Here is a 25,213-nt window from a genome sequence, read left to right as displayed (position 1 = left end):
TAGTGCATCGCCAGATCCTTCGCGAGGCCTCCATGCCTTTTGGAGAGGCTTCAGATTGGTCCATCTGATCCCTTCCACTAAGAGGTGAACTGCCAAAAGACCCGGGTATTCCCCAAAAACTCCTCGCTCGATATACTGATGCCAGGGCGCCAAACGTCCGACGACAACCACGTTTCGTTGCATCCTGGAGTTCCTTCTTCACTTCCTCTTCATCGACGGTGTCTTTGTTGCCTTTGGATCCCTTGATCGGAGCTTTCTCAAGGAAGTTGGCAAGGACACAAGAATCGTTCCATCCTCGTAACGGGCTACAACGTGGACATGTTGTGCATACAACAACAGTTCCGGACAACGTACTCATAACCCTCTCATTGTCTCCGACCCTGAAAAATGTTATCCCGCACCTTCTGTGTAGGCTTAATGCGTCTCCTCGTTTGGCCATCTTCGAGTGAGTGGCGCGAATACGCATCAGCCTGCACATTGGTGGGAACATCAACACGATCTTGCGGTGCCTTGCTCGTTGCTGTTGATGCGTGTCGTGCTCCCCGGCCTCGGCTATCAGGTGGCAACATCCTCCCCAATGTCGGCGTTCCAGATTGAGTTGGAGGTAGAACTTCCGATTCCTGCGCCCTCTGTGGATTTGTGACTGCCAGGCTATGGACCACCGTCTCCCGGTACGCATCCAGTGCGGTGCAAAGTCCTTCTAGCCGTGTACCTGTACCCCAGTCAAGAATATTCTGGATCGCTCGAGAAACCGCTCGTATGGCATTTGCGTCGTTGAGGAGATGGTTTGATAATGTTTCAACATGAAAGCTATGCCGCCCTCCTTCATCGGCTCTCAGCCAATGTACATTGATCCGAGCTAGCTCATGGTCCATCGTGAGGGAGAAATACTGGGGTTCATGGTAATCGAATTCTTTCATTCCAAAACTGCGCTGTATTAAGTCGATTTTGCCAATTGTCGCACAAGCTCCAGCACCGGCGACCTGGTTGGTTGCGATGTAGTGGGTTCCGCCTTTTGCCTGCGATTTAAACTCGACCTGTAGGAATGGAAATCGAACCACCCAGTCCGGGACGGCGTAGCTTCGGCCGAACTGGTCGTCGATGAGAAATGGAATCGTCTCGAGTTGGTTACAAGAGAAGGCTGCATCTGAATATCCAAATACTAGATCGGGTTTTGGTCTAGGTAAGGGTAGCGGGACCGTCAGGACAGCCGGATTGAGCGGGACAGGGACGCAATTAGACCACAACTGGTTAGTATTCGATGCCAATCTTTCATCAGGGAGCACATTCATGGCAGGAATGATACCTGGCGCAAGGGTCCGCATGATATCAGCTTCAGGCTGGTTCTCAACCTTCCGTGATGTCGCTACCAACCCTTGAGCTGTTTTATCGTTCATTCCCGGAGATTTTCGTTCTGTGGATATGATCGTTCTTGCTCGCTTCATTAGCTCTGCCGGAGGATGGTCACGATTGATATAAATATTTCGGCGACGCAAGGATTCTCGGTAATTTGAATCATGAACGCTTGCAGAGGGTCCCCCGGACTTTCTAGATGGGGTAGTCATGCGTTCAAAGGTACTGTTTGAGAAAGAAAAGACGGTCGTAGGTGGGGGGGCCATATTGTCCAATACGACAAGCTGGGGTTCGTGTTCTATCGGCTCTCTGTGAAACCAGCTGGATCCATTCAACCAAGTCTCAATGAAGCTCTCTTTATCATGCCCAGTCCTTGGGGCAGCGTGTTGCTCGAGCGCACGTGTAGGGCGCTTCAAGTTGCCGAGTTGTTCGTCTCCGGTAACCACATAAGGCTGTCGTTTAGCTATTTGGGTCAGTAACTTGATCCAACAAAGTGATGACGGCGACTGACTGCTCTTAGGTACTCCTGGTGCCGCTGGCGAAGCCTTAGGTTGGCCTCTGATCTTCTCTTTGGAATGATTGTCTTGCTTCGCTGCTGCTTTCTGCAAGTACCTCGTCTGCCCTCCTCTTGCGGCCCATTTCTGGGTTGCAGATTGTTTCTCCTGTGGCCGCGGGCTCTTTAGGGAGGTCTTGGGGCATGCACTCAGGGCTTGCTGGCAGTTCTGCTTGGCTGTAATGCAGTCAGTGACACAGTAACGACGCAATGAAGTGGATTGAAGGGCATGGAACCGACACTTCTCCTGTATTCTCTGGCTCTTCCGCTGGGGCTTGGTCACGTCTTCGCCCTCGTCTTCGTCTTCGTCTTCGTCTTGGGCAGGAGACTGCTTTCTTCCTATGGTCAGTCAGTCGGGTTGAATCGCAGACGATGAAGGGTGGTCCCTACGGCTTGAACGACCAGGCTTGACCTGCTGGAGGCCAGGTTTGTCGTGGCCCTTTCGAGCTCCGTCTGTGTATCGCTTTGCAACACCTGCTGCCATACCGACCGGCGATGAATGATCCGTAGGACGTGCCTGGTATCTATAACCCACGCCGGAACTTGGAAAAGCTGTAAACTGAACCAGTGGAGTCGTAGAGGGCCAGGTTTCTGAAGTCGAGGAGAGACATTGATCGGTTCAGTCGCAGTTAATGGAGGGCACGAACGGCTTGGCGGGCTCAAAACAGCCAAAAAATTACCAACACAACTGCACTTGATTTCCTCGACAACGATGATTCCTCGTCCGCTGGGAAAGCTGGAATGTTGGGCCCAAGCGTCCTCCCGGAGACACTCGTTGCCGAGCCACCCTACCCGGCCAGGCATGCCGTTACTCGTTCAGCAGGTTAGCAATACCACCAGTAGTAGCCTTAGTCTATCTTCCGCTTCTCCCTCTCACGTCACCGAAAGGACGTCGTTGGCAGTCTCTCTGTCACGCCATTCCAGACGGAGAATCCTGGTTCCGTCTTTGTATGGCTACATCAAGGGATGGAGGAAATCGAAGTAGACTTTGAAACTTTGTCCCGGGGTGATTATTGATCGCCCAAATTGCGCCTCGAATCTCCTACCCTCTTCTTCATTACGACGTCTTAACGCCCTGGCTCTTTTCAGCTGCCTTCTTCCGTGCCTGTGAGTCTTGTGCAACAGCGTACGTGGCCTCTTCACGACTGAAGCTGCCATGATTGCCCTCTGAATCTGTGTGCCCTTCGACGGCGACCAGTGACATAACATCGTCTATGAAACATCCAATCTTCCTCGTAATGTTGATGGCATAGGTCTTGCTTGGGTCGTCTCTTTCGAGTCTTCGGCATGGTCGTTCGCATGGTCGTTCGCAGAGCGGGTGGGACCGGATGTGGGAGTGAAGTTGTCATCTTGATCCTCACTGCTGTCGGACGTTTCGGCGAAGTAGTTCTCCGGTTCATTTTCAGGTGGTAAGCCAATGGTGATGTATTCGTATTCGATTTCGCTATGGCCTCGGTCTCGAACTGGATTCTCGAACGGAGAGCCAAGTCATTCTATAAGTGACCGTAGTGGAGAGGTTGTTGGCGTTTCGCTAAAGCGTCCCGAGGGAATTGTGCTCAAGGTCAAGGCTCCCAGGACCATGTGACCACAGATAGCGTGCGCTTGTGTCATCTGAACGTCGCAGTAATTCAAAGGTAAACAAACCCCGCGTCGAGTCGCGAAACCTTCCCCGTTCATAGCCTCGGCACGTTCGAATCTACCTGCGCAGCTCTACATGGGACAGAAGAACCCTCCTCCCCCCGGGGGCGGCGGGTCATAGCGCTCGAACGGCGTGTGGAGTTGGTCATGAGTGCTTCAATCTCAAGCCCTGCACGGCCGGGGATTTCCTTGGAATCCCAGGAATCCCCCTTGGAGGGAGATCTACGATAGGGGCAGTCGCGCCTTGATCCTCCAAGTACCCTCGCTCCGTGTTGTACCATACGTGAGTTGATCAACCCCTCGCCCGACGCATTCGTTCACTGTCTTGCAATGAAGTCTCTATACTGAATGGCATAGTTGTGAACTCACCTTCGAATACGGCAGAAGATATTGGGCACGGGAAAATCGTACATGTCCAGTCCGTCTATCACGTGATAGAATGACAATGGACGCCATTATCTCACGTGACTGATTTCACCCCTCAACGCAGCTTTGCCGCCTTTTTCTCTCGGCCAAATCAATTGTGTCGGGCAGTCTCGCTATTGCTGGCAAACTCTAGGGAGACTACGCGTCAGGCTTGGCGACTAGGATGTAGGTCTTGCTACCGACGTGGTTACATGGCAGAAGCAACCAGGAGGAAATGTGGCGACAAGGCCGGGATGTAACATGATCATGCATTTCATCACGTGGAAAATCATCAAAAGATTCGCTGTTATGGAGCTGACCATTACATTGTCTGATTTATCCTCAGATATACCTAAATCCCAACGCTAGGAACTTTCCCCCTCGCTCTGCTGGTGCGTATCCAAGCAGTTAACCCAGCAGAGGGTCCCAACACCCCACGTACCCGAGTCATCGTACCGTTGCTAGCTTCCGCCGGGCGACACTGAGGGTGTCGGTAGCCCCTGCTCCCGGCGTTCTTCGTAGCGAGTCATCCAGTTCGGTGGCATTGCCACCACGGGAGCTGACGTGATGAACACAGTGTCAGTCTCCGCATGGCACGATACCGGGTCGCCGCCCGAGCCGCAGTGTTCTGGCTCGGCACCTTCTGCCACAACGTCCTCCTCTTCCGTCGCGCCGGCATCTTTCACTCGCTCGGGAAGCCATTTGACTTCGGAAGAGTCCACCCGCGTCATTGTGTGGATTATCAATACTGAGTGGATGGGAATCCGTTTCTTCACATCCAGAACCGCTTGGACGGACTCGAGGGAGACCACGTCGAGATGAGACGAGAGAATCAGGCTCGCTGCATCCGAGGTACAAATGGAGGAAGAAGCCCCCTCGTAGAACCATGCCACCAGCAAGAATATCGTATCTTTGTTGGGACCTCCTCTTGATCTTATCGGTGGCAGCACTCTGATCTCAAGGACTAGAGCCTTCGCCTGCTGCGGCTCTTCATGCTCATCGAGATAATAGACCACAACTTGGTCATCCACACAGATCCCCGTCGTCGATTGGCTTGGCGTATTCAAGTTTTCCCAAGCAGGGAGGCCGCGCCTTGCACCCACTACCCGGAAAGTTTCGGAGTCCTTCCGAGGATGGGTCTTGATCTTGTAGGAAGGGATTTCCGGCTCCAGGAGTGGTTGGCGGGTGGGGATGGATCTTGGAGAGGGCATAATTGGATCACGCTAGGTTCACTAAGGTGCTTATCAGTGTACATCGTCTCCACATGGAGGTGTCGGGGCAGGCTACCGTCGAAGTAAACAGAGGGTGTCTAAGCCAACTACGGCCTAGAAAAGAAGGAGATCTGGAGATGCGTTGTGGATTGATGAATGGGTCTCCTGAAGCGACGGGGCGGCATCGACACAACCGCAAAAACTGTTTTCTGATTGGGCCAGTAACAAGGTTAGTGAGAGGCCGTTTCGAGGAAAGCCCACGTAGACCTACCGGCGGACAAGCTAAACTGAAGCTTTCACCAAGCGAGCGTTGTCCACGGGCTGGGACTGAAGTATGCTAGATTGTGGCACGAGAGGACCGAAAACCATCGGGACGACAGGAAGGCAGAGAATTGCACAAGAGAGCTTGAAAGGAGAGGAAGAACACAGAGAGACGAGAGGTGGCCGGTGACAAGAAGATGACCTACGCAGGTACCCCGCAGATTTCGAGACTTGCAACTTGTCCTGAAGGGTGGAAGAGGTAACAAACACTGGTAGCGAGAAAATTTAGGAAAATGTGCTTGGTAATTTGGCTAGTCCACTTTGGTCTCTAGCTTAGTAATTGACAACCAAGACATGAAATTGATTCGTCCCTGAAGCGCTACTAACAGTCTGCGCTACGCCTTTTCAGGAATATCCATGTCTTCCCCTCGCGTCAAATCGCCTTAATTTTCCAAGTCAACTTCTTAGCACTCAACCCCTCCCTCCATCAACCTCCGATTTCATACTTCTAAATTGCAGAATCGTATCAAAAAAAGCCAAAGTCCCCGATCCTTCGAATGTGCGAGGCACGATTACTATCTGCGCGAGCAAGCGCCGGCTGCTTCTAAACATTCCCTCTTGACCCTCTTGAGTTGGCCGTCGCACAGTCACCCAGAACACCATCATTCTCAATTGATGGATTACAATGCCCGTTACACTCCTCGAGACCACCCCACAGATCCTGCCCCGTCTGCTAGAACAGCAAGGAAGCCACAAAGACGCAGAGTACGATTCACTTCCCAACCTCAGGCCGGAGTTACCACCCAACACAATGGGCAAACCCAATCGCCCGTGCGCACGGAACCGGAAGCGTCTCACGTACAGCCCTTACAGCCGCCACACACACACACTGTGGACTTCTCAGCCCAGCCTTCAGAGGCCTTGAATGTCTTTACACAAAATGTGTCACCATGCCAGGCCGAAGGCTGCTGTATCCACTGTGTTCCTGAAGCGGTTGTTGTGTCGCCTAGAAACCCTGGCAACGCTCGAAGGCTGTATACCATTGTGCGCAACCATGATGATCACACACAGCAGCCATACAGCAGTCCATTCGAATGTCCCGCCCAGCCACAACGGCCATATATAACAGCATCCGTGCATGCGAATCATGCGTCGGTCGCCGTGGGTTTCGAACCTCCTGGTCAGACGCAACAAGCCAATTCTGGGGCACATGGATATGCCGCTCGGAGCAGCGTGTCGTCCGCGATGATACCACAACACACTCCTCGGGCTCAGCAGCCATGTGGCATGTCACCTGGATACGCAGGCCAGGCTGGGCAGGGTCAGTCACAAACAATGACACCCAGGTACACTGACCAATCTCAGTACTTGTACACTTCACCACCCGGACCGCCAAATAGCAATTATGCACAGCAGCCACATGTCGTGCCACAAGGCAATTTCGATCATTCCCAGCAGTCGTATGATATGTCCGCAGAAACCCGCCCTCGGCCGCAATATCACACCAGCGCCCAAGGAAGGTTCGTGGAAGCCCGGCAGGCCGTCCCGTCGACACCTACCCTCGGGACGCAGTGGACCACTGTGCAAACTAGCCAGCCTCAACAGACTTTTACGTCGGCGTCAGGCGTCTCGGGGAGCCACCGGGTATCTCTGCCAAACGACCACGTTCAATCTCCTGAAAGTCAAAGACCTCCAGACCTTCGGACTTGGCAAAGGAAACGCCCTGCCGAGGACCCCATCACCGCAGGAAGCGGAGGGCCACCTGCTGCAAAGAGGCAGCACCAAGGGCACATACCGCTGGAAGGATCCCAGCATGCTCCTCGCACTGATCAGCGTCTGGCGATGTCATGCGTGCGGGCCTTTCGGTCCCTGGATACAAAATTCCAGGACTTGCACCAAGCCTACTGCGACAAACGAGATCGAGACAAATGGGAACTATCCAAACGTGAACAAGAATTCAAAAGACGTCAGCCATCTATGAGAGGCGAGTACCAGCATGCGTTAGAGTCCGTCAGACAAGATCACGAAAAACAACGCAGGTACTGGAAGGGTGAGTTGCGCACAAATGAGCAACGATGGAAAGGAATAGTCCAACAGGAGGACAAGATATGGAGATCCTCCTACGCGGAGCTGGACAAGATCTGGGATACCTGGGTCAAAGGCGATTTTCAAGACCTCGTCCGTCCTCAACTTGTACAGTATATCCGTCATCTAGAATCCGCGGTCCACCGCTTGGGCTCAAAACCTGCAGGTCACGTGTCATTGCAGCGAGAGGCGCCCGACCAACGACAACCCGCAGATAGAACAACCACGACAGCATTACGGTCGTCACGGCCCCCTGATGCGGCACCGGCAATGCCGCTGTCAACGTATTCTCTCAGCGCAGAATCTATAGTACCGCTGCCCGCACAACCCTCTGGCGCAGAGATAGCCATGCCGTCACCGTCTAGCCCCTCCAGTATAGCATCGACAGTATCATCATCACCGACGTACTCTTCTACCCCGGCATCGACACCGCCTTCGTCGCATATCCCTAGTATAGCATCGACAACGACACCACCAGTATACTCTCCTGGCACAGGACCGATAGGACCGTCACCGGCATACGTTTCGAATAACGCGGCACGAGCAATGCTTCCACCACCCCACCGCGATGTTGCATCCACAAGACCTCCAACAATGTATTCGCCTGAGACAGCAACGGCGATGCCGCCACGATTATATCCTCTAAACACGACGTCTTCTGTATCACCTCTGGCACATCCTCCTATTTCTGCAGCAGCCATGCCACCACCAGCACCATACCCTGCTACGCAATCGACAATACCGCCCCTACCATATCATCCAAGCCTAGCATTGTCTCCTCCGATGCGACCTTCTGCCACAACAACAACGATGCCACCACCGCCGCTCCCCAAAAGACCAGCGATAGTGTCACCGCCACCACTTCCTAACATTGTATTGCCGCCGACACCACCTCCCGACCCTACAACTACATTGCTTACGCCGCTGTGCCCAGATATAATAACAGCAATGCCACCATCTCCACCGCCCAGCAGAACAGCCACGACACCACCACCACCACTCCCTGATATAGGACTTGCGAGGCCTTCATTGCCACATCCTAATAGAACAAGACCTCTGCCGTTACCACGCCATCCCAGCATTGCGACAGTAAAACCGCCTTCGCGATTTCCTCACTGTCCCGCCACGATCCCATCAGGTGCAGCATTTCGAGATGCAGAATTCCAGGGCGCAAAGGCGATGCCAGCGCAGCCACATTTCCACGAAGCAACTATAATCCCGCCAAGGCTATATTCTGACAATGTACGAACGTGTCAGGAGCCAGATTATTACAGACCATCGACGATCCCTCCACAGCAGCATCTATACACGGCAATGACCATGTCATCGAAACCACAGCCCCCACGCACAATGGCGATGCCGCCACAGACACAATCTGGCCGCCCAAGTGTTATTCCGCACAAGAGCCAATTTCGCAGACTTCAGGAATCGAAACCGCGTCCTCCAAGCGCCATGGCGATGCCACCGCAGACACAACCCCGCATACTCAAGGCTGTTCCGCCAGAAGGCCAACTCCGCGGACTACGGGAGGTGTCATCAGTCTCCCCGTCACCATCGCCTTCACTATCGCCTTCACTATCACCATCTCTCTCGCCGTCACTTTCTCCTCCGCCCAAACCACCACCGCGACGCCTCACGCTTCCCGCTGAGATGGACATGGACATGGGTGCTGGCAATGGACAAGTTGGAGGTAAGGGGAAGGGCAAAGCAAAAGATAAGGTCAAAGGAAAAGAAAGGGCAATGACACCAAGGGAGAATCTGGCGAGGGGCCCAAGGCGGCAGCTACCAGGCAACACGAATCTTGATGATGATGACGACGACGACTCGTACCTCACGAGGATTACATGTGCTGGATATTGATCTTTCAGGGCAACCAGGGTGTCGTTGTACTCTCTGGACCTGGTGGGCTTCTCTGAGTTTATCCGCTTGGACGACTTGTTTGGTTGTTTGGTTGTTTGGTTGATTGATATACCTTGACGAATTTAATGACCGTGATGATCATGACGACTAGAGCGTGGACAATACAGAACTTACTTACCTACCTACCCACCCCGATATCCTTGGTGTAATCTCATATTTCACGCCCGAATGACGAAGTACCAGCAGAGTAGTCCCATCCGATAGATGCCTGCCAGCCTGCCAGCCAGTTCACACAAACACCCTCCGCAGAATGACTAATCCGCCCTCGCCGACATGCACGAGAAATGAAGTTGTTCGTCTATAACTTTTAATCCACCAACGCCTGAAGGTTCCGGCCAGTCCAAGTAGACTTGCCGTCTCAAAGCCCATCGAACGGTATTATTTTCACAAAATTATATCATGGATTGCGGGAGGTGCAGGCAAAAGGAAGAAGTTTCGGGGGGTCGGTCTGGCCAATCAAAACCGGCATTGGGCTTTTCGGGTGTGGCCTCGTCTTGGCAGCGATACTTGGGCCTTGATGCTCGCCCATCCATCTTGCTCGTGGTTGACGACGAGGATATACACCAAAGGCTCGACAATTTGTGAACGACATACTCGGAATTATCCGGCTGGTCCGAGGTGCTATGCCACATGCCACATGCCACGTGCCATGTGCCATATACCCAGCATCAAAGACCCGGACGACGTACGTGTCTTGTGACCAACCTGTGCGGAAGCCGAGTCCGGATTTCGTATGATTCCGATTTCAACCTTTACATCTCTCTGTCTTCTCTCTTTATCGTGGCCACGTCGTCGGACATGGACTCTTCCTCCGCACACCGTCGTGGTGAGTGATGTACTGCTGAGTAAAGTGCCATGCTAAAAAGTCCGAGTTCGACAAAAATCACGTGATCTAACGATACCCGGCTGTCATCATCTCGCGTGGTGGATATCGGTCGCTGTGAGGGACTCGGATAGTCGAGTACGACTGCTTCGACGGCGAATATAACTACGAGTGAGATGGCATCGAGTCAGACGCGAGCAGTCGTGACCGCATCAGCGAGCCCATCATGGTCCAGCCTCACGACTCTGCCGGCGTCGAGTCAGATGTGACAATGACCACAACTAGTAGCGTGTGAGGCCCCGAGTCCAGAGGCGTCGAGTCAGATATTACTGTACATTAGGGTGATGGTCATTTTTGTGTTTGGTTAGTGCGGCGGCCTTCGACGGCGTCTGTGGCGGGTGAGACGTCCCTCACCGCACCGCACCGCACCATGCCACACCACACAATACAATGGCCACACTACAATTAGTCGTACAACCATGCGTAAATATACGGGCGGCATCGCGGATATTCAATGATCACCCCCCAATGACGAGTTCAGTGGAAAGGAAAGGGGAGAGTACCGAGCACTCTAGGTCCGGCTTGACTTGACTCGACGAGTATATAGCCCAGGCTCTCGGTGCGGGCAGGCAACCCATCCCCTATTTGCTGCTTGCTGTCCGTTGTCCCTTAATTAAGCACTGCCAGTGCGGCGCGGAGGCGACATTACTACTGGCGTGGTACCGGGTACCTCGTAGTCACGGCCACAAAACATTCATGCATTCATGCAACTCTCTGCAGCCTCGCTTGTTCTGCGGACGAGGCTGGAGAGGCTGAGAGGTGAGGCTGAGGTTTACCCCGCACTTTGCGTGAGGGGTTCTCAACTACGGGACACAGACAAACAGGAAGACCACCAAACGGTATTCTACCGTAGATAATGGTTCGTTGAGTACGTAATTGAATAACTGAGTGATTGAACGATTGTCTGACCGACCGACTGACTGCCTGACCGAGTGAATGACTGACTACCTGACAGGCGACTGTATGCGGCGGCGAAATCCCAAACCCAACCGCAACCGCAACCGCAACCGCAACCGCAACCGCAGCCGCAACTCCGCCAGGCTCAAAAGTCGTCCATGAACGACATTGACAGTGTGTTATTACAGCACAGCACAGTACGGTCCTGTTCTTGAAGGTCTTTGTGCCCTTGAGTCTTACCGCCTAACACGGCCTGAACGAGAGGTCAGCCCCCTGCAACGCCGATGTACTGACATTCCAGTACGCCTGCACCCGGACCTGGACCTGGTCCCGCTTCTCCCCTTCTCAATTTCAATACCTTTGTGTGTCTTCTTGACTGTAGATCCCAGCTTACATCACTTGTCTCTCCAGAATCTTGGAGAGTTTCGGCTTGATCAGATGGAGTCCACGCAGGCGGTGGACAAATCGTTTCTTCTCCGCCATCGCCATCGGCAGTCTGTCGGTCAAGACGGGACGTGTTAGCGCTCACTTCATCGGACACAAGAACACAATGGTCGATACTCACTCGCCCTCGATCTCAAACTCCTCTTTGGGCCGGTGCTTGGGCGCCTCGTCCTCGCACCACACGTAATACTCGACGGCCTCGTCCCACTGCCGCTGGCTGTCCTCCAGAGGCTGATGGGACAGACGCAGCGAGAATCCCGAGAGAACACCCAAGCCCTCGGGCACAAGCTGGTAGCGTCTCAGGTAGGCCCAGACGTACAGCCGGCGGAGCTGGTGCTCGTCGTCGTTGGCCGCCAGGGCGTACCAGATCATGACGTGGATCATGCCCAGAGCGGTGCCGACGGACCGCAACATCTCACAATGCATGGCCTGCTCGATGCTCATGCCCTGGAACCGGGCCTGGATGCGGCGACGTGCTCCGGTCAAGAGGAGGTCGAGTCTCTTGTTGTGAGCGGCCAAAAACCTGACGTACAGATCGTCATCTTCGGTGCTTCCGTCGTAGAACTGGCGGATCCGCGTGATTTCCTCGTGGAGAGTCTCTCGCTCCTTGTCGATGTTGGAATCCATGTTGGTGCCGGTGGGCAATGACGACGGCGGGTATGTGATAAGGCTGATGACCACGACGGACGAGACAAGAATCACACCACGCCACTCGATGGTAGGGATGGAGAGGGGCCTGGAAGATGGGCTGGCAACGGGGAAGTGACGGAGCGGCCATTGAAGGGGGCGATGAGTGATGGGTGCTCCGAATGAAGGGCAGGGTCTTCGGATGCCCTTGGGCACATGGAATGCGTACTGAGATTGATGCTGAACCCTGACTTTCGTCTTCCTCTCTCTCTTCCCGTCTCTGATGCCCTGTTCTAGGCTTTCAGGACCCGTTTCCCCTTCCTCTCTCAATAGTCTCAAGCCCTCGCATCCCTTACATCAAGCCACCATTCGCAAAATGCAGCTGGAGGCGATCAGTTCAAAGGCCATGGGATGGAAGGATTGACGTACTGTACGTACATACTGCAGGGCACGAATCCCCCGGATTGGCCGCCCGAGTCTTTTCAGCTGCATGGCATGGCATGAGAAGAAGGAAGGGCGGGTGCGGACACCTTGGAGTCCCAAGCACAGACCACCATGAGGCCCCCGTCCAAAGTCTGCACTGTGCTGGAATGAGGAGTCCCATGCAAGTCAACAGGGTCGATGATCCCCGGGCAACGCGAGCTCTGTCCATCAGGGAGCAAGGTGGTCGGCGATCAAATACGAGCTGGCTTGCTGGATTTTGTTTTTTTGTGGAGGCACACTTCCTGTTGAATCAAGGCTGTGTTCGGGCTTTCTGGCTGCTAGCCGCAACAGCGAAAAAAACAAGAGAGGTCGAAAAAAGAGGTCATAGCGTGAGTTAAGCGAGTAGAGCCCAGTCAGTGCCCTGTTTGTCTGTCTTCTGCCTACAGAGATCTGGCAGCCCCCCCATCAGATTGCCAGAGTTGGGCCAGCCGATCGAACGACCAACAGATCGTCCTCTCCATCTGGGAGAGACAAGCGACCCGGGCATCCCAATGTGGCTCTCAGGTGACAAGGATTGTCTGTATTACCAGCGCTGTTAGTAGTATGGCGTCGAATAATGAGTCGATGTCAAGCCTGAAGGGGGTCGGGGATCCACCTGCTGGGGAAGCAGGAAGAGACGAGGGTTTTCTGGGAAAATTCCCATTTCAAATGACAGAGAGTTCAGGAGTCATTTTATCGATTGTTGGTGCTTGGCGCTGGATCTCACGCGTGCATGACATGGGTGCTAAGGGGGGCGCGTGGTTAAGGGTCCCTTGCAGCAACGCTGGCGAGTGGAAGCGCGTAATATTGCTTGGATCAACATCTGATTGACCTCAGGAAAGACCCGAGACACACACAGAAAGAGAGACACACAGAGAGAGGCGCACACACACACACACACACACACACACACACATAGCAAAGGAGACATTCACACATGCACTCATGCACTCATGCATGCCTGCATGTCCCATCACCTCCACTCCCTCTCGCCGCCCCATACGAATTCAAGACCAATGCTTGAATACCTGCTGCATCTGAACCACAGCGGTGTAGCGCCATTCCGATACAGTTGCAGACCAGCCTCTTTCCCTTCCCCCTTCGCAGTTGAGTTGGGCCAGAAACCATATCGACGCCGCAATACTTTACAGAAGCAGCATACAGAAGGTTTGGCTACATAGAGGTATATAAAGAGGGCTTCGTTCCCTAGGTATTTCCTGTACGTCTTCCATCTTCATCCTTTCTCACTCTTCAGCCTGATCACCACAGTATTTGACAGGTCAGTCCCGACTCCAATCAATCGGACACCACCCTTCCACCTGTAGTTAGTACCTCTCGTGAGCCTGTGCCTCTTCCCTCTCGCTTGGCCCCCTTGCCGCTGCTCTGGCACCGCTCCTCTTGATCCTGACGCTCAATCTGACACAATACCCAGACAGTGACATTGTGTCAAGCATGAGACTACCCCCTCCCGGAGTGTCAAGGTCCTCTCGGCCACCTCCGCCTCCGCAGCCAACTCCGGCTGTGACGTACAGCATGCCTGCCATTCCGGCATACCGCCTGCCCTCGATCACGGTCCACAACATGCCCACCATCAGGGGCCGTGAACCAGACCTCGAAGAACAAGTAAGGGAATTGAAGAGGCAGCTTGACCACATGAACGAGACCTTCGCACCACTGGTCCTCAGCACGCGCAACCTGCGAGACCGCATCATGGTCCAGGAGCAAATGGTCGACATGAACAGGTCGACCCTGATGGTCAGCCTTGCCATCTCGCGCAGAGCGGCTGCGACCGAGGAGCAGCTCCGACGGGAACAACAGCAGTTCCGGAATCTGCTTGGAGCCTTACCACCACCACACTCATCTATCCAGATCCGGGAACCACGGCGCGCGCATCAAGGCGGCCCCGCGCCTGATCTGCCCCCGCCGGCTGTCTGGCTACCCCCGGGTCCCCCGCCACAACTGTGCTACCCAGGCCGGGCTGTTGCCCAATCCGACCTGGTCATGGTCCACGTCTGGTATCTACGTCTCGGGCACGGTGCGGTCCTCGGCCGCTACAACGCCCAAGACTATCGACGTGACATGCTCGGCCGCAACCGTATCGAAATCCGTGACAGCATGCCCTTTGGCTTTCTCCAGGGTTGGGTGCTGTCCCATACGGATGAGGTGTTCGGCCACTTCATTCCCGAAGTCGCACAGCCCGGGTGGCCCTTGCAACTCAAGATCCACAACAATCCGGGCCAAGGAATCTTCATCGCCACCGTTGTCCATGACCATCGTGGCCTGCGCCCATGCCATGACAGCGATATTCTGGAGCTCTTCCAAGTAAGTTCGGAACCCCTCAATCCAGACTGCTGTTAACAACCCAAACAGCCTACAGAGGTTGTGGACCTGCTTGACATGTTGTTGCTGTTCTGGGAGACGGCCGACATGGTTTACAAGTCACGCGACCTCGGCATTTCTGCCGACGAAATGATCGAGTACCGGGTGCGGCTTGACCAACTCTGGGAAGATACCTCCGTGACCATCTCTCGGGCCCTCGATGCCTATCCATGGCGTCAGAAGGTGCTTGATGAGGTCAGGTCGCATCAGAGGGCAGTCTCCCAGACGGTGGTGGGCACCATTATTGCCGTGGATGCTGACCGGGCGTGGAAGCGGATGCTCGGTCTCCTGATGCAGGCTCGGCCGACAGTTGTAAAGGCCGAGTACGTGTTGCGAGGTATCATCAGCCACGAATCGTCGCGGGGAGAGTCTCTCAACACTGATCTGGTGGAGATGTTTCCCAATCCGTTTGTCGAGGAGCTGCTGGGCGACAACGGTGATGCCGTGATAGACAACTCTGAGCCACCCATGGAGATGGAGACGGAGGACGAGTACGAGTGAGGTTTGGGGCCAAAGCAAGGCAGAGCAGAGCAAGGCGGGGTGGGCAGATCCGAACCCAACCCCCCCAATGATCATGTACGTGTAGGAGTTAGTAGGAGTTTATAGGTCGATCATGCGTTAATCTCATTACTGGGCAAAACCTTTCTTGTTCACCTATACTGGCCTCATCTCCCGACAAGGTTTGGGATCGTATCAGCCACAGCCACTTGTTGCGTCAGCTCCTTGACTGGTGACTCTGGGACACTGCGGGAGTAGTCGATCGCCTGGGGCAGTGCTGCGAGTGCTTACCTGCTAGCTGCGATCCCACTATCGGGTACACCACCCTCCCTCAACACTCTGGCATCTCCCTCTCCCGGAAAGCACCAAATCCAGAGGGTAAGTCCCCGACGGAAAAGAAAACGCAGTAGGTGTGACTCACTACCATTCCCATCCCTTGCAGTTCGGATTGGATTGGGGTAGGATTCGCAGGACTAGAGCAGTGTGCACCCTATGGAGATCGGAGAGACCAGAGAAGCTCGGATGTCGGATGGTAGGACCGTGGAGGATGCAAGGTGGAGGGCAAACTTTGATCAGCGATCATCGCTAAAGCTAACCTTGCCCGCATCACCGCCTGAAATTAATTCACTGTGTCTGGCAACTCTGGTTTTTCGGTGGTGGTCGACCCGGCATGAAGCATGAAGCTAGTGACTTTGACCTGCTCGCATGATGCAGGATGTATAGGGAGCAAAAAAAAAGGCAAGAAGCCGAAAAGGAAAGCAGGAGATGGATGGAGAGGGGAGGTGCGGACAAGGCGACAACGACAACGACCTGCCGGGTTAGATCGTGTTTAGTGGATCCGAGCACATGCGGCTTCAGTAGCACATCACAACTCTAATCCCCTCGATCCGGGCGACCTTGACATCATTAGCGTAAGAGCCCTGGGGATCGGAGCGGTATCATTGGGCGCTGCGTGTCAGTAGCAGAGGAAGGCGCTGTTTATTTGTTCGCGGCGTTGCCCTAATCCGGCGATGCACTTGAGACTTGAGGGGGACTTCAGCTGGGACTCCACCGCTGCGCAAATTGATGCCTTGTGATTGGTCGCGGATCATTCAGAGTTTCCCGGAACGCGCTTGGGCCTGGGCGAAATGCAAATGCCTCGACAAAACTTGTCCGTACTTGCACTGTAACTTGTGATCACCAATAATCGTGACCCGTTGGCGAAAAAAAAGAGGAGATCCGGGTTATAGGGGGGTTGCGGGATGGGAGAACCGTCAGAACTGGAACATGGCGCCTGTCAAAAGTCTGGGCGAAGTGAGGGGGTTGACGAGCAGAGCAACCTGACTGGGTAGATGGGCTCGGTACCAAACTCTGGCGTGTTTTACAATCCGAGTTGCGAGTTTGCTCAGTCTGTCATCGACACGGCTCTTTCTCTTTCTGATCGACCCAACTCAAGAGTGTGTAGAGCAAAGGGCATCCCAGAGAAATTACCGCATATAGCAATAAAACGGGACCCACGTGTATCTGGAGAGGAGGGCAGGAACTTCTGTCTGGTGTGGAGAACCGCAAGAGTCTACTGGCCTGTGGCGCTGCTGTCAGGTGCCAGATGACCCAGCCAACAGCCTGACCAGCCTGACCGTGGGAACTTTGGTTTCCCCCCAGCCGTGGCCCGCGGAAAGCTTCTGGCAATCCAAGGAGTAACCAACAGAGAAGTGTGCGAAATAAAGAGGAATTTCGTGGTACAATGCTATGGACAGTGCTATAGAGATCATAAACAGCCCATTCCGGGCATAGGGTTGAAACCACTAGTGGTTGAACTCTTGACACCAGTGTCTCTACCTCGATGTCGGGGTTCTAGCGATGCCCACCTCCTCGCCCTTTCTCTCTCTCTCTCTCTCTCTCTCTGTGTGCCTCTGCCTCTGCCTGCCTCTACCCCCTCCGACTTGTCCCGACCTCTGGCCTTTTGGCTCTGTTCCACTCCCTACCCCTTGGTTTCTGATCGTAGCTTCCTGGCCCTACCTCCTATCCCCCTCCCTTCGCCTTCTCCTCTGCATCATCAGGCTCCTACTCTAACACATCATCTTCATTCCCACCTGCAATGCCCTGAACATGCCACCAGCATTGCTGGGTCCCCTGCTTGGGAGAGAAAACGACGACGAAATAACCCCGGGTAGATGCGGAGTGGTTGCGTATCAGTTCCTGTACTCCCATATGCCAAGGCTTGGCATAAACGCTCTATACGCACTCTATTCAAAATAAGCGGGGAAGCCCATGTGATGTGTCTTGTATGATAGGCTAGTAGGTATCCATTAGCATCGCGCTATGGCGTTAGAGTCTTGGCATGTAGTACAATGAGAAATGCCCTGGAACAACACCCCCCTCCAGTCTACCAGATCAACGCCCATCTCACCACCACAACTCGTATCTCACCGTCGGCCTAAGGCTCCCCAGCTTCCTTGTCCGCTGCTACTTGGTAAGGATTATGGACTCACGGGCACAGGAGGCGAGCAGTACAAGTCCGCAGCCTCACAACCTCCCCCATTCCGGCCTTGACATCTTAGGTGTGCTTCAACGCACATGGCCAACCCCGAGGCTTGCTTTTGCCCATTCCGAAGCCTTTCAAAAAAAGAAAAAGTGTAAGAAGAGCCTTTGCCTTCCCCCTCGAACTCCGCAAGCAACCTCAGCAGCCATTACGAAGTCCATCTTCAAAGCCTGGCATCCCGCAGACAACCCCCGAGGAGTTCAGGCGACCTCTGACCACAAGACCGCCGCTTGTTGGGTTGTCTAATACCCACCAGAACCTGTCAACACATGCCAAACAGAGCCGGAAAGAGATCCCTCCCTTCCCAGGGGCTCCCAGCGGCAGATCCTGACCCCCGTCACTGCTACCGGTTAACCACTCTACCACCCCGCCACTGACACCGACACCGTCACCGCCATTACCACCGCTATCTGTGCCATGGTGGAACTGCAAAAGAGGCAGTCTTCACCTGTCACTTCTGGCAGGACTGACGATCAGCAGAACTCGTTGTCGTACGATACACCGAGCCAGTGGCCCGATCAACAAGGGGTTGGCCACAGCCATGGCTCCTTGCAGACGGACTCGGTAGGCCACAACCTTCCAAACCCGCCGCTGCCAGTGCTCGGAAAGACTTCTGGAGTGTGGTGGTGTTCTAGTTGGCCTAGTAGTCCATGTAGCGAATTTGCCAGACCAGTCCGAACCCCCCTAGAGCCCAAAGTATCTCTGTGCTCTGTCCAATGGGTAGCCCCGAGAGTAGCCGGGTGCGAAGCCCCTTGCCCTATTATTCCCTGTACCAGAGATGCCCTACCCTACGAGCAGGGAAGACGGGGAAGAACAGACCAAGGCACAAGTCACCCAACCCCCCACTTTACGCCGCCTCCATTTCCTGCCCATCCCATGCACCCAAACCTGGACATGGATACATGGCCCAACACGCTGTCAAAAAAAAAGCCCACCCTGTTACTTGCCTGTGGCATGCACTGGAATCAATCTCAGCCTCAAAAACAACCCAGGGCCAAGGCCAATAGCAATAACCAACACCAATGTGTGCCGCACTGCACGGTCCATTGCGCACGGTGCACTGCGCACGGGCGGCCCGTGGGCCATGAAAAAGCATCATAGCGTTTCATGAAAGAGGCATATCCCGCATTTTCGTGCTGGCCATTCGGGGATCGGTGACCACGTTGACAGGCAAGGGTTGAGAGAGAGGGAGAGAGAGAGGGAGGGGGAGAACCCTGAAAGCCACTTGTGGACAAATGGGGAGATATTGATGTTGGGCTCTGCTTGTGTGCTGGTCTTGGTCTTGAGGCCCGAGTGTTGGGATAGATGAAAAAGCCTCCATTTTCCTGAAATAAGTCCACGGTCCAAGATCGTCCCAAACCACCACCCTCTGCTACCTGTCCTCTGTCAGCTGCCCTCGATCCTCACGAACTACACCGCCGCGGACGCCGAACACAACAAGACTCACTTGATCAAAAAGGCCGGCGTCATTTTCTTTTTTAGACTTTCAACTCTCCCCATTCCCCAAACACAAGTCAAAGCACAAGCATCCAAAACCTTGTATGCCAGAAACTCACCAATGCTAGCGTTGTGCCGCAGCCTGTACGCCCAGAGTATCTCGGGGACCACGGCCGCCCCGAAGCATGGTCCATCGCGTGACGGACGACTCCCACCGGCTGCTACGGATGCGAGACTGCCCGTACCGTGCATCATGCCTGTGCTCAAGGCCGCGGCAACGAGTGCCATGGAACCAAAAGTTGCAGATGCCCGGAAGCCGGCAGAGGAAGAAGCACTCGCGAGGATGGCCCAGAAGACCGCCGAGGTGAGAGCAGCGAGGGCAGAAAGAGAGAAGACGACGACGACGACGACGACAACAACAACAACAACGGCCGCCACCTCTCCCAGTCGTCCTGCTCCGCCTCCACGACGGTCCTCCCTGTCCTCGACCCGCTCCAAGGAGAGGGCCACCGAGAAGAAATCAACGCCACCGTCCCCCAGCCGACGCGTCCACTTCCTTCTCCCCTCGATGCCCATCGAGATTCCCGCAAACGAAGGACCACCTCCTCCTGTCGGCTTCAAAAAGCATCGATCACGCCGTGGCAGAAACGGCTCACCGAGAGACCCCGGTCGTTTTGACCGGCCTGGAGAGGTATTTACACCCTCGTCCTGTCGCGCTCCATCCTTCTTCGTGCTCAAGATAGACCCCAAGTTCTAACTGGCAATCCCGAAACATGAGAACAGAGTACCCAGTCAACCTCTACCTCTTCATCGGCGTCCTCCGGAACCGGACGGCGGCGCCAGTTCATGGGCCCAATGTGCCCCGAGACATATTTACATCTACACCCACAATTTCAGGCGGCGATGGAGCAGGACCTGGAGACCGCCATCGGCATGTTGAGGGATGGTGCACGTCATTATTCAGAAAAGCGTTAGGGATTGGAAATCGGACTAGGAATTGGCATCAAAATGTGGCAGGTATGGGAATGGGATGGAATTAATGCAGTGCAACGCCTACTTGACTTGACTTGTTGAGACTGGCTGGCCTTTCGAAATTGGGATCGGAATGAAGGAACAAGGACTGGAATCAATCAGCGTAGTCGCAGCCTCGATGGCGACTACATATGACCACGGAGGTGCTTGTACTCGTATGAATATTTAGTCAAGTCACTTTTCTTTCGGGATATATTCCATCGCCGCTTTATGCACGGAGGAATCATCAGGCCTGGGCTCATCTTTCACACCAGTAAAGTGTGTGACGAATTTTGATATTCCTTCATGCCGCTTTGTTGGACGCAACCCCGCATGAGGGGTACAAGTACTCTTTGCTCGAATTGTCGTTGACTGCGCCTCTGGCGTGCAATTTTCTTCGCCAACACGTCTCACTTGTCAGGAAACATCTCTGAGAATGCAGTCAAGTCCATGTCCGTGTCTGTGTCCGCTATATGAACCGATCCGCTCAGAGATGGCCCGTCCTTACCCGACGAACTCCGGCGTATTGTGCCGAGAGTTTTGGCAGCCACGCGGGTGACGCTGACTTGCAACAGGATTTCCAAGGCACAAAAGGGATCACTGAGAGATAGGTCCTCCTCCTATTATACACATACCTCCTGCTCCTCGAGTGACTCGAACCCGTGCCGAGTACCGCGGACCGCAAGCCTACGAGTACCTACGAAGCGGAGCCGAATCCTGCTGTCCCTTCGTGACCTTTGCAACGAGTATACCTTATCCCTCTTTCCGCGGAGAGAACGTGCGTGATTGATAGGACAGACGAACCAAAACCCCCCCCGAAAAAAGAGGCCATATCCGATATTCCCGTCAGAGGAGATGAGAGTATGTCTCAAAGCTGCAAGGGTGGAAATTGCCGGAGTGTTCGATTCGATTCACCCACCAGCGAGAGCGAGACTGGAATGGACAGCACCCGACGGGGTGTTACATACAGTACGGTCGAAACAAGATCCACTGCGCTGCTTCCACAAGGATTGATAACGAATAGTGATTTAGGAAAGGTAGACGAAAAGAATGAGACTCGGTCGGACACATGAAGCCGGCCAGTCTGTCACTTCTCCAGAGGTGCACGTACGTCCAAGCGCTACCGGATTAGGGAGCAACACGAGGGAATAGAATCTGTAGAGAAAGAAATAAGACATGTACATTACAATCTCGTGGTGTTGATATCGTCAAATATACTGTACTGGAGGACGTTGATGGGAAGCTGTTGCGGACCTGTGCAGCCACCTTTCCCCTTTAGGTTAAACGTGAGCAATACCGAGAGTGATCGGTCGATATTCCAGTGTGAAGATACCACATCCCCAGACCCAGGCATTGATCGTACCAAGCGGCATCACAACCATCAATGCCATGCATAATTCTGTGCATGGCGACCGGCGACTTCACCCCGGTGTCTTGTTCCTCCGCACGTATTACTGCCCCGCTGAAGTCGCTGCCGGCCCATCTCCCCGCAAATTGACAAGAGCTCAACACAACAGGTTTTGAATACGCATCGCATCTTTTGCACGGTCGTCGTCAGACCCCGCCGGACCGCCGCTGGACACCGCCGAGCAAACAGTCTCCAAAAATTCGAGGATCTCATCCTCCGATTGCGCCTCCTTGACCTTCTGGAACAAGACGAGGGCGGTCGACGGCTCAGCCCTCCTCATCCACTCGACCAGCACGTCGAAAAGGCGCGCCTTTCGCCCCTTCTCGAAAAGTTTCCACTGTCGTCGTCCGTCTCTCATGAAATTGTGGTCGCAAGCGGTTCCCGCTTTGAGACAGCTGGAGCATGGCGGGCCGCCTTCACACTGTAGAGATGGTAGACCAGTCAGGAAAGAAGAGAAAGGGCAGTCTCCGAAGGGGTTCACACCTTTCTCTTGGCCACTTTACATGCCTCACATGCAGTACTGGCTTTCCTTTTTGCCGCCCTGAAGTATGCATGTGCCTCTGCCTCTGGTGCGGCGAACATGGCATCCGAGAACCCAATGATTGAGTTTGGATAATTTGAGAGCGGCATGGGACCGGCCGGAGCGAAGCGGTAGCTGTCCGCCCACTCCATCCGGTATGCCATGGAGTTGTCGCCTGTCGGGTTCTGGGGGTATGTAGATTAGGCAATGGCGAAGTGGAGGGGAGAAGAGGTAAGAGGGGGAGCACCATAGCAACCAGTCAGCCATCCAGTCTCCCGGAACGCCACGAGGCGACGACAGGCTTGTTGTTCGTTTTCTGTGGACACAATAGCTGTGTCTTTGGCTCCTTAGCGTGGGAACGAGAGGTTGCTCGGTTGATACAGCAACTCTGATAGCAAAATAGCACACAATGCCTTGAGGAGGCGGGCACTTTTCCTATGGAATGGTGCACGGTTATCTGCAATCTGCAAGGGGTCTAGCAAGTATTCCGGCAGACCTCGGTAGGTGGGTTGCGGCTGCGGTAAGCTACTCGTTCTTTGATCGTAAGGAGTCTCGAATGAATGAACCTTGATACGTGTGTCTTCTTGCGAGGGGGAACAAGGAGTTAAGAGGGCAATACGCCGCCAACTCTGGGTCCTGGGTTCTGGATTGTTCTTGTGACTCGTGACTTTGGCCGACAGACTGACACGAGGGGCGAGATGCTTGGACCGTCCGCGGTCTCAAGCTGATTGATCAATGACCCATATGGCAACACCGATCAAGAAAACCAACCTTTACGTCTTCCGTCATTCGCGCGCGCCTCTGGGGAAAGGTCATCATGTGAGAGTGTCAAAGCTGAACTAGTTTGGGTCTGTGAGCCCCGCGAGCATGTGTATATGTATGTATTTATGAAGGCTGCGGAGATTCCTCGATCTATTTTGACTCCGCGAGCACCGTGACGTCCTTTCCTTTCTCTGCGTTGAGAAAACTAGACCGGACAACTTGAGCCTATTGCGACTGGGGAGCCCTTGGGAGTCCGGCTCGCATTGAACGTTACAGTAGGTGCCATTGCGGGTGTGACTGGGGAGCTGCATTGTTTGAAACTGAAAGCCATTCGCCGCTTAAACTGTTCGGAACGGAAATATGATGATCCGCAAATTAGCCCTTCACTCCACTCAAAGCGGCACCTCGTTCTCGCCATTTTGAACAGAGATGGAGAGAGCCGTAGAGGACGGTACCAACTGCAAAAACATGGTCCTTTCCGAGCGATCATCAATGGCAAATAATGGGTTGAGGTATTGGACTCCGGCGCTCATGTTGGGCGGTGGATCATCGAGACCGGAGCCTGTAAAGTCGTATAAAATGAGTCTGCCGTCGTCGTGAAGGAGGGAATTATGAAGACCAAAGATCCCCATGCATAACGCCCTCGGAGTGCATGTATGCCACGGCTGATATAGCTTGAACAGACCAACGAAAGGTTTGTTGGTATATGTGTATATACCTCGTTTGATGTAGTGAAGCAAAAAAGCAAAAACAATCAACAATCAGGATTCCCACCTGGTCACCCACGGTAGTACTAACTGATCGGCATATGGCTTAAGTACGGCTGAGCGAACGGGAAGCCCTGTATTCCATATCCTATGGTCGATTGCGGAAGACAATGTGCAAAGACAAAATATATACCCATAAATATGTCCTTGTCTACATCTTATCGACATAATCAATGTATGAAGTATTCGAAGGTATGTCTATGTAATAAGATGCGACGGAGGTGGTGTGCGACTATGAGAGTAATTTATTCGCGAACCTGCTTCGTTCAAGAATCATCTTGTCCAGGGCACTCTGTCAGAGTTCCGTAACGATGGTACCCTAACAACAGAGCATTACGCAAGAGCTAGCACGTCGGAGGGCTTTGTTCAAAATAGCGAAGAATATTTGGCTTGTGTCTGAAGACAATGACATATTATTTTTCGACCTTCTGCTCCTCGAGAAACTACAGAGCGGGAATTCTAGCAACAACATTTGTCCCGGTGATATGCGCGACCTCGGAGGAGAAGCCAATGCCGACACATAAGAATTGCTCCTTGGTGAGAGTGGAAGGATCGAAGGGCAGATCATTCATTGTGTAGGCGAATTCGGGGTTGCCGAGGTGGAGGTTGAGGTTGCTCTGGCGGAATCGAATCGAACTGGCGCCTCTCACTGCGAGTTTTTTCGCTGCATTTTGAGAGGTAGGGCTCAGGAATCACATAGAAACATCTTTGACATTGAGGGTAAGGTAGAGAATCATCCTTTCGACGACGACGCCTTATCATCTGTTCGCAATGTATGCGCAGTGCGAGGTGGCAGAGGGCAAGCAAACCAGGACAGGAAGGCGAGCCGAGCACAACGATGATGTAATGACTAAGCGCTCAGGAAAGGCAAAGACAAGATCATCCCATACAACCTTTTACTAACTAACGTGGTCATATCAAACCCAGTATCATTACATAGCTGTTCAAGAGATCTATCTGATTATATAAATGAATAAAATTATATCATGAATTGATGGAGATGCAGGCAAAAGAAAGCTCTGAGGTGCTGGGAAATATAGCGAATCAAGCTGCGATAATTCAGCTTGGCGCCAATATTTCAGACAGGTGTTCGACCTTTGCAGGTGCCTGTCTTCAGCTGGCGGCGACCTGGGCGGTCTAGGTGCCTAATGTTGGTGCGAAAGGTGCCGCC

General features: G+C 53.8%; 7 protein-coding genes across 7 annotated transcripts; 3 read left to right on the top strand and 4 right to left on the bottom strand.

The window, feature by feature from the left end:
* Positions 1 to 365: 365 nt before the first annotated feature.
* On the bottom strand, positions 366 to 2,390 carry AYO20_09404 (hypothetical protein; the record flags this gene model as incomplete). Its single annotated transcript, XM_022647674.1, has 3 exons — positions 366 to 2,083; positions 2,147 to 2,245; positions 2,297 to 2,390. 3 exons carry the CDS (start codon positions 2,388 to 2,390, stop codon positions 366 to 368), a joined length of 1,911 nt encoding a protein of 636 aa, XP_022496370.1.
* A 2,020-nt stretch (positions 2,391 to 4,410) lies between these two features.
* On the bottom strand, positions 4,411 to 5,160 carry AYO20_09403 (hypothetical protein; the record flags this gene model as incomplete). The annotated part of the gene is made up of 1 exon (XM_022647673.1): positions 4,411 to 5,160. One exon carries the CDS (start codon positions 5,158 to 5,160, stop codon positions 4,411 to 4,413), a length of 750 nt encoding a protein of 249 aa, XP_022496369.1.
* Positions 5,161 to 6,756: 1,596 nt separating this feature from the next.
* On the top strand, positions 6,757 to 9,366 carry AYO20_09402 (hypothetical protein; the record flags this gene model as incomplete). Its single annotated transcript, XM_022647672.1, has 1 exon — positions 6,757 to 9,366. The coding sequence occupies one exon, from the start codon at positions 6,757 to 6,759 to the stop codon at positions 9,364 to 9,366; it is 2,610 nt and encodes an 869-aa protein (XP_022496368.1).
* A 2,401-nt stretch (positions 9,367 to 11,767) lies between these two features.
* Positions 11,768 to 12,277, bottom strand: AYO20_09401 (hypothetical protein; the record flags this gene model as incomplete). The annotated part of the gene is made up of 1 exon (XM_022647671.1): positions 11,768 to 12,277. One exon carries the CDS (start codon positions 12,275 to 12,277, stop codon positions 11,768 to 11,770), a length of 510 nt encoding a protein of 169 aa, XP_022496367.1.
* Positions 12,278 to 14,191: 1,914 nt separating this feature from the next.
* Positions 14,192 to 15,619, top strand: AYO20_09400 (hypothetical protein; the record flags this gene model as incomplete). Its single annotated transcript, XM_022647670.1, has 2 exons — positions 14,192 to 15,061; positions 15,110 to 15,619. The coding sequence occupies 2 exons, from the start codon at positions 14,192 to 14,194 to the stop codon at positions 15,617 to 15,619; spliced, it is 1,380 nt and encodes a 459-aa protein (XP_022496366.1).
* A 4,076-nt stretch (positions 15,620 to 19,695) lies between these two features.
* Positions 19,696 to 20,331, top strand: AYO20_09399 (hypothetical protein; the record flags this gene model as incomplete). Its single annotated transcript, XM_022647669.1, has 1 exon — positions 19,696 to 20,331. One exon carries the CDS (start codon positions 19,696 to 19,698, stop codon positions 20,329 to 20,331), a length of 636 nt encoding a protein of 211 aa, XP_022496365.1.
* Positions 20,332 to 22,090: 1,759 nt separating this feature from the next.
* AYO20_09398 (hypothetical protein) lies at positions 22,091 to 22,677 on the bottom strand (the record flags this gene model as incomplete). Its single annotated transcript, XM_022647668.1, has 2 exons — positions 22,091 to 22,414; positions 22,477 to 22,677. The coding sequence occupies 2 exons, from the start codon at positions 22,675 to 22,677 to the stop codon at positions 22,091 to 22,093; spliced, it is 525 nt and encodes a 174-aa protein (XP_022496364.1).
* Positions 22,678 to 25,213: the final 2,536 nt, after the last annotated feature.

This window comes from Fonsecaea nubica (assembly GCF_001646965.1).
Source record: "Fonsecaea nubica strain CBS 269.64 chromosome Unknown Scaff86, whole genome shotgun sequence".
NCBI classification, from domain to species: domain Eukaryota; kingdom Fungi; phylum Ascomycota; class Eurotiomycetes; order Chaetothyriales; family Herpotrichiellaceae; genus Fonsecaea; species Fonsecaea nubica.
This window is presented reverse-complemented; position numbering and strand designations above follow the sequence as displayed.